At 41.6% G+C, this 11,302-nt stretch overlaps 1 protein-coding gene across 3 annotated transcripts in view; it reads left to right on the forward strand.

The window, feature by feature from the left end:
- TLK2 (tousled-like kinase 2) overlaps positions 1-11,302 on the forward strand; it is a 148,383-nt gene that overhangs the window by 123,759 nt on the left and 13,322 nt on the right. For all 3 annotated transcript variants that reach the window (XM_011947910.1, XM_011947912.1, XM_011947911.1), the window contains 3 exons: positions 2,531-2,620; positions 6,852-7,021; positions 8,239-8,377. In XM_011947910.1, the coding sequence (XP_011803300.1) occupies positions 2,531-2,620; positions 6,852-7,021; positions 8,239-8,377 (399 nt within the window). The remainder of the gene's footprint in view (positions 1-2,530; positions 2,621-6,851; positions 7,022-8,238; positions 8,378-11,302) is intronic.

Below are 11,302 nucleotides of genomic sequence, written 5' to 3' on the forward strand. Positions count from 1 at the left end.
CCTCAAACTCCTGACCTCAAGCGATCCGCCTGCCTCAACCTCCCAAAGTGCTGGGATTACAGCCATGAGCCACTGCCCCCGTCTCTAAAATTTAAATAATTAAAAAGTACAGTGCAGTCCAGGTGCCGTGGCTCATGCCTGTGATCCCAGCACTTTGGGAGGCCAAGGCGGGCAAATCACTTGAAGTCAGGAGTTCCAGATCAACCTGGCCAACATGACAAAACCCCCTCTCTACTAAAAATACAAAAATTAGCTGGACGTGCTGGTATGTGCCTGTAATCCCAGCTACTTGGGAGGCTGAGGCAGGAGAATCGCTTGAACCTGGGAGGCAAAGGCCACAGTGAGCTGAGATCGCGCCACTACACTCCAGCCTTGGCAACAGAGTGAGACTCGGTCTCAAAAACAAACAAAAAAAGTGCAGTACAGTAAGCCTTCACTTAATAGCAGTGATAGGTTCTTGGAAACTGCAACTTTAAGGGAAACAAGGTGTAACAAAACCAATTTTACCATAGGCTAATTGACATAAACAAGAGTTAAGTTCCTGTGGCATATTCCTGGTCACAAAAACATTACCCAGCTTCTAAATAAAGACTAAAACACTTCTAATACTAAACATTGAAATATATGTGAACTTTATATAAATTTAAGAAAGATTAATAGAAACAAGGTAACATTTACCCACTCATTCCCCAGGGTTGAGGGTGACCAGAGCCTATATCAGCAGCTCAGGGGCAAGGTGGGAGCCACCCTAGACAGGATGCCGTCCCATTGCATGGCAGGTGCATGCACACACACACACACACACAGGGACCATGTGGATATGCCAGTGAACCCAACCCATGTGCCTTTGAGATGTGGGAGGAAAGCAGAATAACCTGAGAAAACCCACTCACACCGGGAAAGAACACACAGACTCCACATGGACAGTGGTGCCGACCAGGAATTGATTTTTTTTTTTTTTTGAGGCAGAGTCTAACTTTATCACCCAGGCTAAAGTGCCATGGCGCAGTCTTGCCTCACTGCAGCCTCCACCTCCCAGGTTCAAGTGATTCTTCTGCCTCAGCCTCTTGAGTAGCGCGGATTACAGGTGGCCACCACCACACCCAGCTAATTTTTGTATTTTTAGTAGAGACGAGGTTTCACCATGTTGGTCAGGCTGGTCTCGGACTCCTGACCTCAGGTGATCTACCTGCCTCGGCCTCCCAAAGTCCTGGAATTACAGGCATGAGCCACGGTACCTGGCTGACTTTTTTTTTATTAACGTTATAACAAAAGGATGTTATTTAAGGGCCTGCTGTATAGTAAATACATACACCAATTATGTATTCCTTTATTATTATCGTGTGTTATATACTGTAGATAACTGTATGTGCTAGACTTTAATATGGCTGGCAGCACGGTAAGTTTGTTTCTACCAGCATCGCCACAAGCATGAATAATGCATTGTGCGGTGACTCTTGACTGCTGCGTCACCAGGTGATAGGATTTTTCAGCTCTGTTGTACTTTTTTTTTTCTTCCTCAGTTCATGGGAAGCTCTGTTATACTCTTATGGGACCCCTGTCATATATGTGGCTTAGCATCATTGACCAAAGGGTTGTTACACAGTGGATGACTGCATCAAATATGCCATTCCAAGAAAACTGGGGTTCCATAATCTCACATTTCATATTTTATTAGAATAAAGTAAAGCTAATAGCACTTAAATTATTTTTGTAAGAAGAAGAATTTAAAAACAAAAACTACAAAGTACTGCTAATAGATTTATGTAACAGATAATCCTTTAACCTAAGGGGTTTACATGATAAAAATGACCCCTTTGGTGTTACCCCAGCATATATACATTTACAAATATGATTTGATGTATCAGCTTTAGAGGAGGGGGAAAATAACTGTCTTTGTTATTTTAAAATCTATGATACGTGAGTATAAGTGGAAAACAGGTGTGATTATCATAGAATGAACTTGAAAGGGATGAAAAGGGTTGACATCTATTCACTTAACAAATATTTGAGCACCTATTATTTTATTTATTTTTTTTGGAGATGGAGTCTCGCTCTGTCACCAGGCTGGAGTGCAGTGGCGTGACCTCAGCTCACTGCAACCCCCGTCTGCTGGGTTCAAGTGATTCTCCTGACTCAGCCTCCCAAGTAGCTGGGACCATAGGTGCGCACCACCACGCCCAGCTAAGTTTTTTATTTTTAGTAGAGACGAGATTTCACCGTGTTGGCCAGGATGGTCTCTATCTCTTGACCTCGTGATCTACCTGCCTCGGCCTCCCAAAGTGCTAGGATTACAGTCATGAGCCACTGCGCCCAGCCAGAGCACCTATTATTTTCTCAATAGCTTGGTAGATTCCAATAGAGAAAATAGGATGAGCAAAGAGAGAAGTCAGATGAGGGACGAGATGGACCAGAATGGAATTAACATGTGGAGACAATAGAGAAATGATTGAATATTTAGGAAGATCTTTGAAGAGTTCTAAAAGGTAGGCCAATATACCTTCTTGTTAATTTTCCCTTTTGTTTACAGGCATGCATGTAGGGAATACCGGATTCATAAAGAACTGGATCATCCCAGAATAGTTAAGCTGTATGATTACTTTTCACTGGATACTGACTCGTAAGTGCTGTGCTGTTTTACCTTAACAGTTATATTATTTTCTTGCAGTGTTGATTGTTCATGGAATAGAGCTGAACTCTGGGTCTAGGACATACCCTCTGAGGGAACCAAATATATTAATTTGTGGACAAATGATCAAACATAAATTCAAATTTGGGTCAGTAAGAAACCTCTAGGCCAAAGGACCGTGCACTCGTGTGCCAGTAAATGTTTAACAACCAGCTTGGTATGAAGAGAGACAGGGCTAATTTGTAGTGTTTGCCAGTTTCCATAGTGTAGATATTCCTCCTGTGTCCAATTTTGATGTACCACCTGTTTATTTTTTTAAAACATCTTAATTATTATTCACATACTGTATGATTCACACATGTAAAATATACAGTTTAGTGGTTTTCAGCATATCCATAGATATATACAACCACCAGAGCCAATTTTAGAATGTTTTCACCACCTCAAAAGAAACCCCATACCTTTTACTACTATTCATCTATTCCACTATTCCATCCCTCTGCCCTCACCCTAATCTGTCTGTTTTATCTCTATAGATTTCCTATTCTGGACTCTCATATGCATGGAATCATATAGTATGTGGACTTTTATTACTGGCTTCTTTTCACTTAGCATGATGTTGTCAAGTTTCATCCTTGTAGCATGTATTGGTACTTCATTCCTTTTTATGACAAAATAATATTCCATCGTGTTGGGTATACCACATTTTGCTTATCTGCCCTACCAGTGGTTTGATAACTCACTCACAAAACTCTTGAAAATTTAAGTCAGCTCTTGGAAACTGACATGAGTTGGTGCCAGCATGCCACTGACATGCACTAGTGAGTGTAGACTGTTCAAGAGAGTTTCTGCTCACCCCAGAGACTCTTATGAACATTGCCAGGCTTTTTTTAAAAAGTACTGGCTGTGTGATTTTATCCTAGAATGAGACAACAAATGTGGCACTAATGAAGACAAGGCTCAGTGCAACATGTTGAATTACAGGCTTATAGGATGTTAGAATAGGAAGAGTTCTCAAAGTCCAGCCTTTTCGTTTTATAGGAGGATTTTGAGGACCAGAGAAGTTAAATGACTTGTCTGAGATCGTTGGCAATTGTGGTCATCGCTGTATTTTGTTAACTTGGTATCGGTAAGCTCCTGTGCCTCTGGGTTTACCCAGCAGTTCAGTTGGATATATCTCAGCATTTGGAAATGTTTCTCTGTAGAAGTCTGAACTGAATCGGAATATGTCCTAGGTCTAGACTCCAGGTTCCCTCAGCCTCCCAGGGTAATTCTAGGAGTTTTGGTCTGTTCTAGCCAACAGTCTCAGAGATGGCTGTGCAAACAGCTGGCTCACATTTAGAAATAACCCCAAAAAACTATAATTCCCTTTGGAAACGTGACCTGGGCCATTCTCTCAGGGATTTCTTCTTCTCATTTGGATAGCCCTGGCACTGAGCTTAGCCGTGTGTGTTTCACATGGAGTGGAATTTTTTAAAAAAGATCTAGTTAGAGGGCAGGATTGGGAAACCAGGGGCAGGTCATGACATCACTGTTTTGCTTTGAGTAGATTTCTTCAGTACTAGGTAGACCCCCCCTCTCTGAACTATTAAATCAGGCTCAAATTATCTGCTGTTTTGAATTGTATACACAATTTTAACTAATGTGAGAAATTGAATTGGTTCTATACTATTCTCGAGTTGATTACTTTGTTCTTTCTGTTGCATGTATGATGAATTTTCACCAAAAATAAGTCAGACCATGATTTTTAGAACATCTTCTGAGAATTGCTTGGGTATTAAAAGTGAGGCTTTATTTTATTATTATTAATTTTTTTTTTTGAGGCTCTGTTGCCCAGGCTGGAGTGCAGTGGTGCGATCTTGGCTCACTGTAACCTCCGCCTCCCGGGTTCAAGTGATTCTCCTACCTCAGCCTCCCGAGTGGCTAGGATTACAGATGCACGCCACCATGCCTGGCTAATTTTTTCTATTTTTAGTAGATACAGGGTTTCACCATGCTGGGCAGGCTGGTCTTGAACTCCTGACCTTGTGATCCGCCCGCCTCAGCCTCCCAAAGTGCTGGGATTACAAGCTTTAGCCACTGTGCCTGACTGAAAGTGAGGCTTTATTTTCAACTTGCATTTGGGTCAAAGAATCATTTCATTGAGCATGAGTCTGTATTTCAGATTTCAGAATCTCAGATCAGAGAAATCTATAAATTTCAGACATTTATTTTATTTTGTTTTATTTGAGGTGGAGTGTTGCTCTGTGGCCCAGGCAGTAGTGCAGTGGCATGATCTTGGCTCACTGCAACCTCCACCTCATGGGTTCAAGCAATTCTCGTGCCTCAGCCCCCCAAGTAGCTGGGATTACGGGTGCGCGCCACCATACCTGGCCAGTATTACATATTTTTAGTAAAGACAGAGTTTCACTGTATTGGCCAGGCTGGTCTCAAACTCCTGGCCTCAAGTGATCCACCCATCTCTGCCTTCCAAATTGCTGGGATTACAGCAGACATTCGTTTTCAGATACAGTGCTAGAATGCCCTGGTATGTTTCGTAAGATGCATAAGATACTGTTCGGTTTGTGGAGTCCACAGGACCATGTGTGTCCATATTCAATTGCAGTGCTTTATGAAGGCCTCAAATCGCCCAGTGGCCCATAGCGCTAGTCCTGAACCTGTTTGCTCTCAGTTCTGTTCCTTGCCCTTTTGCTGCTCTGTATCTTCGGGGGGTTAGCCCTTGTAGGCTGTGTTTACCAGGCCCATGTGTCCATTGGTGTCCTGCTGGTTTCAGCCAATGTGAAGGCAGAAATGGGAGGGGGTCTCCACCTCCTCTCCCACCCTGCAATTCTAGTTTCCCCTGGTGACCCTGGGTTCTGGTTTCACCATCTCCTCCCTTCTGGCCTGCTTGCCTGAGGGTGCTAATGGCTTCCTGCTGTATGATCTCCAGGGTGCCTCACTGACCAGTTTGTCTTCTCAGCTCTTCCATCATCTGTATGATCAGTTCCCTGAATTAAAGTCTCTCTGTTTTTTTTTTTTTTTGAGACGGAGTCTCGCTCTGTCGCCCGGGCTGGAGTGCAGTGGCCGGATCTCAGCTCACTGCAAGCTCCGCCTCCCGGGTTCACGCCATTCTCCTGCCTCAGCCTCCCGAGTAGCTGGGACTACAGGTGCCGCCACCTCGCCCGGCTAGTTTTTTGTATTTTTAGTAGAGACGGGATTTCACCGTGTTAGCCAGGATGGTCTCGATCTCCTGACCTCGTGATCCTCCTGTCTCGGCCTCCCAAAGTGCTGGGATTACAGGCTTGAGCCACCGCTAAGTCTCTCTGTTTTAAATGATCAAGTGGTTTTGTTTTTTTTTTTTTTCCAGGCTAGACCCTGACTGATACACCCACATTATCACAACTTAGAATACTTGAAAAGGTATTCATCCCTCAGGGATATTCACGCAGTTCAGGACACCTTACTTCAGAGTATAATGCCTTGGAAGACAGGCACATGACCTGTGATGCCACAAATGGCATATGGTTTTATGTTTGGGTATGACATACTGACATAAGCGAAGGAAAGAGAGCCCGCATACATTTGTTAGAACCGTAGATACTATACTTTATAAGCCCTTTTACACTTTATGTTTAAGAAAAATTGTAGTGCAGTATTGTGCCAAGCTGTCAGGAGACATAGTATGCAGTCAGTTTCTGGGACGTGGGCAAACTCTAGGTTATTCCTCATTGTCAGCACTCAGGGTTATATAAAATGTTTGCAGTGCGAATTGTATACCTAGCTGAAATCGCGCCACTGCACTCCAGTGTAGGCAACAGAGTGAGACGGAGTCTCAAAAGAAAAAAAAGGGAGAATTGTGTACTTGATCACATTCTAGTTGTTTAGACATGGATGTGTGACATGGGTGTATAAAGGAGCCCCTTCCAAGAAGATACCTAGCTTAAATACATTATAGTTCTTATCGGTATTCTTACAGTCTAGACTCAAGAAGAGGTCTGCCATGGGTAAACCCGAGCACAACAGATTCCAACATTGAGGGTGTGGAGACTCTTCAAGAGAATAAGCAGTTGCTTACTAGAAACCCCTCAGCTAATACTGAATAAAGAATCGAAGAGTATTTTAAGGAACAAAGAAGAAAGGAGTGAGAAGCTAATGACGTGAAGTTTTCACCTGGGACTGATTTAGGTAGTCTTAATCTGCTTGCTCTTATTCCATGGTTAAATGTTGGTTTATTTGTCTTTAGGTTTTGTACAGTATTAGAATACTGTGAGGGAAATGATCTGGACTTCTACCTGAAACAGCACAAATTAATGTCGGAGAAAGAGGCCCGGTCCATTATCATGCAGATTGTGAATGCTTTAAAGTACTTAAATGAAATAAAACCTCCCATCATACACTATGACCTCAAACCAGGTATGTCTGACTTTTAGGAGACAGTATTAGTTGGTTTTCTTTGGTCTTATAAGTGACTTTTAATTTGATAAAGTTAGAGAAACTCACAGTAGCCAAGACAGGCTAATAACATCTGACTTTTGATTGCCTGGGTAGGTGTGGGAAGAAAGAGTCCTGGCCAGGCAGGACTGGGTTTAGGAGGGTGTGTTGGATTAAATACTACTCTGGAGAAACAATACCTTTATCTTTGGAGCCAGGGCAGTTCATGATGTAAGTCTCATTAAGAAAGAACTGTTCCAGCAAGTTCAGTTTTGTTTTTTTCCCATGACTCATACTATGTAACAGTTCCTCTGCTTCAGGTCTCTTTGATAAGAGCCCCCAAATTAATAACTTATTTTACTTATATGCATCCCATTTCAATAAATTTCAAGCAGAATTTTTCATCTTTTTGTATGGTTATTATCTAGCTTTGATGGTCATCAGCAAAGAGTATAGGGCAGCTAGAGTCCTTACCGCTATGTTTTATTATTATCTTCAGCTGTGTTTTAGAAATCTGCATATGTTCTATAGACAACTCTAACAGCTTAGCTTGGGCATTAGGAACATGGTCCACATTTACCTTCTGATGTTGCAAAATTGTGAACTTTGCTTTACTCTTCTGATAGGTGCATATTACATCTCATTGACTATTCTCTAATGTTCTAATATAATTCAGATGACTGAAACATTAATTATAATGAAGAAATTTTTTAAAAGATGGCTGTTTTGTGAATGAATTTTCCGTAACTGAATTCAACACTTTCCTGCCATGGGAGCTGTAGGTGGTGCTGTGGTGCTAGCTTTGGTTCCCTTACGTGTTTTCTTTGATTCCTCCCCCATACCCCAAGTACTGTTCTAAACAGGGTAATTTAGAGATCCTCACTGAAAGTTCAGATGAAAGTTTCCTGTCATTTTTGACCAAGTGAACAAGGATATTTTACTTTAGCCAGTTATTGTTATTTCCAGAGTTCATCATAGTGGTGGTTTTGGCACATTAAGCAGGTGATTCTTAGAAAATAGAAGTCTCAGCAGATGCGGAGGGCTCTCCCTGAGTATCCAGAGTCCAGATTGCTTAATTCCCAAGATATGGATGTTTGCTTTTGCAAACTCAATAAGTTTGAGTTCTTATCTGCTATTACTTTGGGTTTTTCTCTTAATCAGTAAGTCTCTGCTTATTCATGAAGATTTTTATTTTTTAGGTAATATTCTTTTAGTAAATGGTACAGCGTGTGGAGAGATAAAAATTACAGATTTTGGTCTTTCGAAGATCATGGATGATGATAGCTACAATTCAGTGGATGGCATGGAGCTAACATCACAAGGTGCTGGTACTTATTGGTAGGTATACAGGAGCTCTGCCAGGTTGGCTATAGAGATGTGGCTCTGCTCTGCTGAAGTGTTGATAATGAATTAATTGCTGTATGCTATCTGCTAGGCAAAAATCCATAAACCAACGATTTCTCCCCAAATCGTTACTATCTTTTCAGCAGTTTGACTCTTGGTATTTACATTAATTTGTCTTAATTTTTCTTTCCTTTCTTGAAAACCCTTAAGAAGAAGGAGAGCTTATATGTGGCCAGGTATTTGAAATGTATGTTTACTGCACAGAGTTGGCCTTGCAAGTCAGTAGAGAACAAGGTTGCTCATGTGGTGTATATAAAGAATGGCCCCTAAATCTTTCTCGTCCAAATACAGGTCTCTCTTCATGGGTTAATGGGATAAGGGATTTGTCTCAAGAGTTGCCTGAGGATGTTGGACCGTAGGGAGTTATGAAGATCAGAATGAAACATGACTATAGCGTGTATGAAATCTATACAGGAAAAAGTGACCACAATTTATCAGAAGTTTATCCGTGTCTGTTAGCCATATTCTGAAAGTTTTTGAGGCACATTTCTTCCCATCTCTTGTCACCTGTCTTCCCCTAGCCACCCCACCCAAGCTAGCTCTGCCTGCCAGTTTTATGCTTCTATTTCTGCCTACGATAACCTTTGGCCATTAGAACCATAAAAGATACCTGAAACTCAGGCCTTTAACTCTATGGTTATAAAAGTGTGTTAACAAAGCTTCCTCTTCCATTTTGAGGTGGTCACACAAGCCACATATTGGTGTATATAAAGAATGGCCCCCAGTTTTTTTTTTTTAGTGCAAATACAAGTCTCTCTTCACGGCTTAATGGGATGAGGGATTTCTTTCAAGAGTTGCAAGAGAAGGCTCTATAGCACCAACAGAGGGGCAAGACGTATTATTTGTACCCCAGGGAAGGTGGTCAAATCACTTACCTTTGGAACTGGAGGGTCCTGGACCTTGGCAGAGAGTACTGACTGTCTGGGAATCAGAGGTGGAGGAGGAAGCAGAGGGGCATGGCCTTCACAACACACAGCATCAGCCCTGTGCTTATCGTGAAGCCTGCCAATAACACCATGGACACAATGCCCCAGTTTCTGTTGCTCCTTACTGCTTGTGAAAATGGTACCTATAGTAAAAAGTCAGTCCCTAAATTAAAACTTTGAAATTATAGATTTAAAATAGAAGCTACATTTACCATGTTTATTCACTATGGTGGTTATTGTGGGCTAGTGTTCCTGTCACTGAGTGATACAAAAATATCTGCTGCTGAAAATTCTGGAAACAGGTCTATACCTCTGCTGTATAAATTCACTGGAATTTGGATTTGAGCTTTGTGTTTGATAGTTTTTTTTTTTTTAAGGCACAGTTTTTTTCGCATTTAAAATAGTTACTGCTGTAGTTGCTTACCTACAAAAATTCAGTGATTAGAATTTAAATAAAAATTATGTGATGCTAGGGATTTTGCTTCAAAGTAGTCTGTGGGGAAAAATGGTGGAGATTGGCCACATGTTGATAATTCTTGAAGCTGGATGGTGCTTACTTAGGGGTCATTTTACTGTTCTTTCTACTTTAGATTGTAGTTGAGATTTTTAATAATTTAAAGTAAGACAGGGCTTCTGAGAAGATTGAGTGTTAGAGGTTTCTATGAAGGTTTGAAGAGTCTCCAAATTGGTAGAAATATTGTCATAATCACCATCCTCAGTATGTCAGATAAAAATAATCCTGAAGGGTATAACAAATTATAAGTTAACTATTTGCAGTATTTGGTGGTTGCAGAACTCTACTACGTTGAATACTTCTCTTATTTATTTATCTACTTATTTATTTGAGACAGAGTTTCGCTCTTGTTGCCTGAGCTGGAGTGCAATGGTGTGATCTCGACTCACTGCAACCTCTACCTCCCGGGTTCAAGCGATTCTCCTGCCTCAGCCTCCCGAGTAGCTGCGATTACAGGCACCCGCCACCATGCTCAGCTGATTTTTTTGTATTTTTAATAGAGACAGCTTTCACCATATTGGCCAGGCTGGTCTGGAACTCCTGACATCAGGTGATCCACCTGCCTTGGCCTCCTAAAGTGCTGGGAATATAGGCGTGAGCCACCACGCCTGGCTGAATACTTATTTTAAAGAAGTGACACATAGACTATGCCTTGAGAATAATTTGTTTTTTGTATGGGGATTTTGATTGTGATGGAATATGCAACTACATATTTTTTTTAACACAGTTTAGTATCATAGAGCTGCCTTTTACTCTCCTCCCAAAATCCTTGATAGTAAGTGAGGATGCTTATTATTTTCCGTATTACTTGGGTGAAGAATTAATTTCATTCACTTACAGATGGAGAAACTGAGACCTAGAAAGGGATTTGCCAGACGTGTACAATCAGGTGACAGGGCTTTTTATATTCTAAAAATCTTGCTGACCGGGCGGGTGGCTCATGCCTGTAATCCCAACACTTTGGGAGGCTGAAGCAGTCGGATCACGAGGTCAAGAGGTCGAGACCATCCTGGCCAATATGGCAAAACCCCATCTCTACTAAAAATACAAAAATTAGCTGGGCATGGTGGCACATGCCTGTAATCCCAGCTACTCTGAGGTTGCAGTGAGCCAAGGTCGTGCCACTGCACTCCAGCCTGGCAATGGAGCGAGACTCTGTCTCAAAAAACAAAGACAAAAACTCTTGCTAACTTATTTTCTGCATTTGGGTGAGTTCAACAACTCCTGTTCTTCCCTGCCACTGCCATAAAAAAGTTATATATACGTTTATATGGTCCTTTTAGAATTAAGGTTATATTTGTTACTTATCCAAGATCATATTTAAGTTATGTGTATTAAAAAATCAAGAATTAGCGGGGCGCGGCGGCTCAAGCCTGTAATCCCAGCACTTTGGGAGGCCGAGACGGGCGGATCACGAGG

The sequence above is a fragment of the Colobus angolensis genome, unplaced genomic scaffold, assembly GCF_000951035.1.
Source record: "Colobus angolensis palliatus isolate OR3802 unplaced genomic scaffold, Cang.pa_1.0 Scaffold271, whole genome shotgun sequence".
Classification (NCBI taxonomy): Eukaryota; Metazoa; Chordata; class Mammalia; order Primates; family Cercopithecidae; genus Colobus; species Colobus angolensis.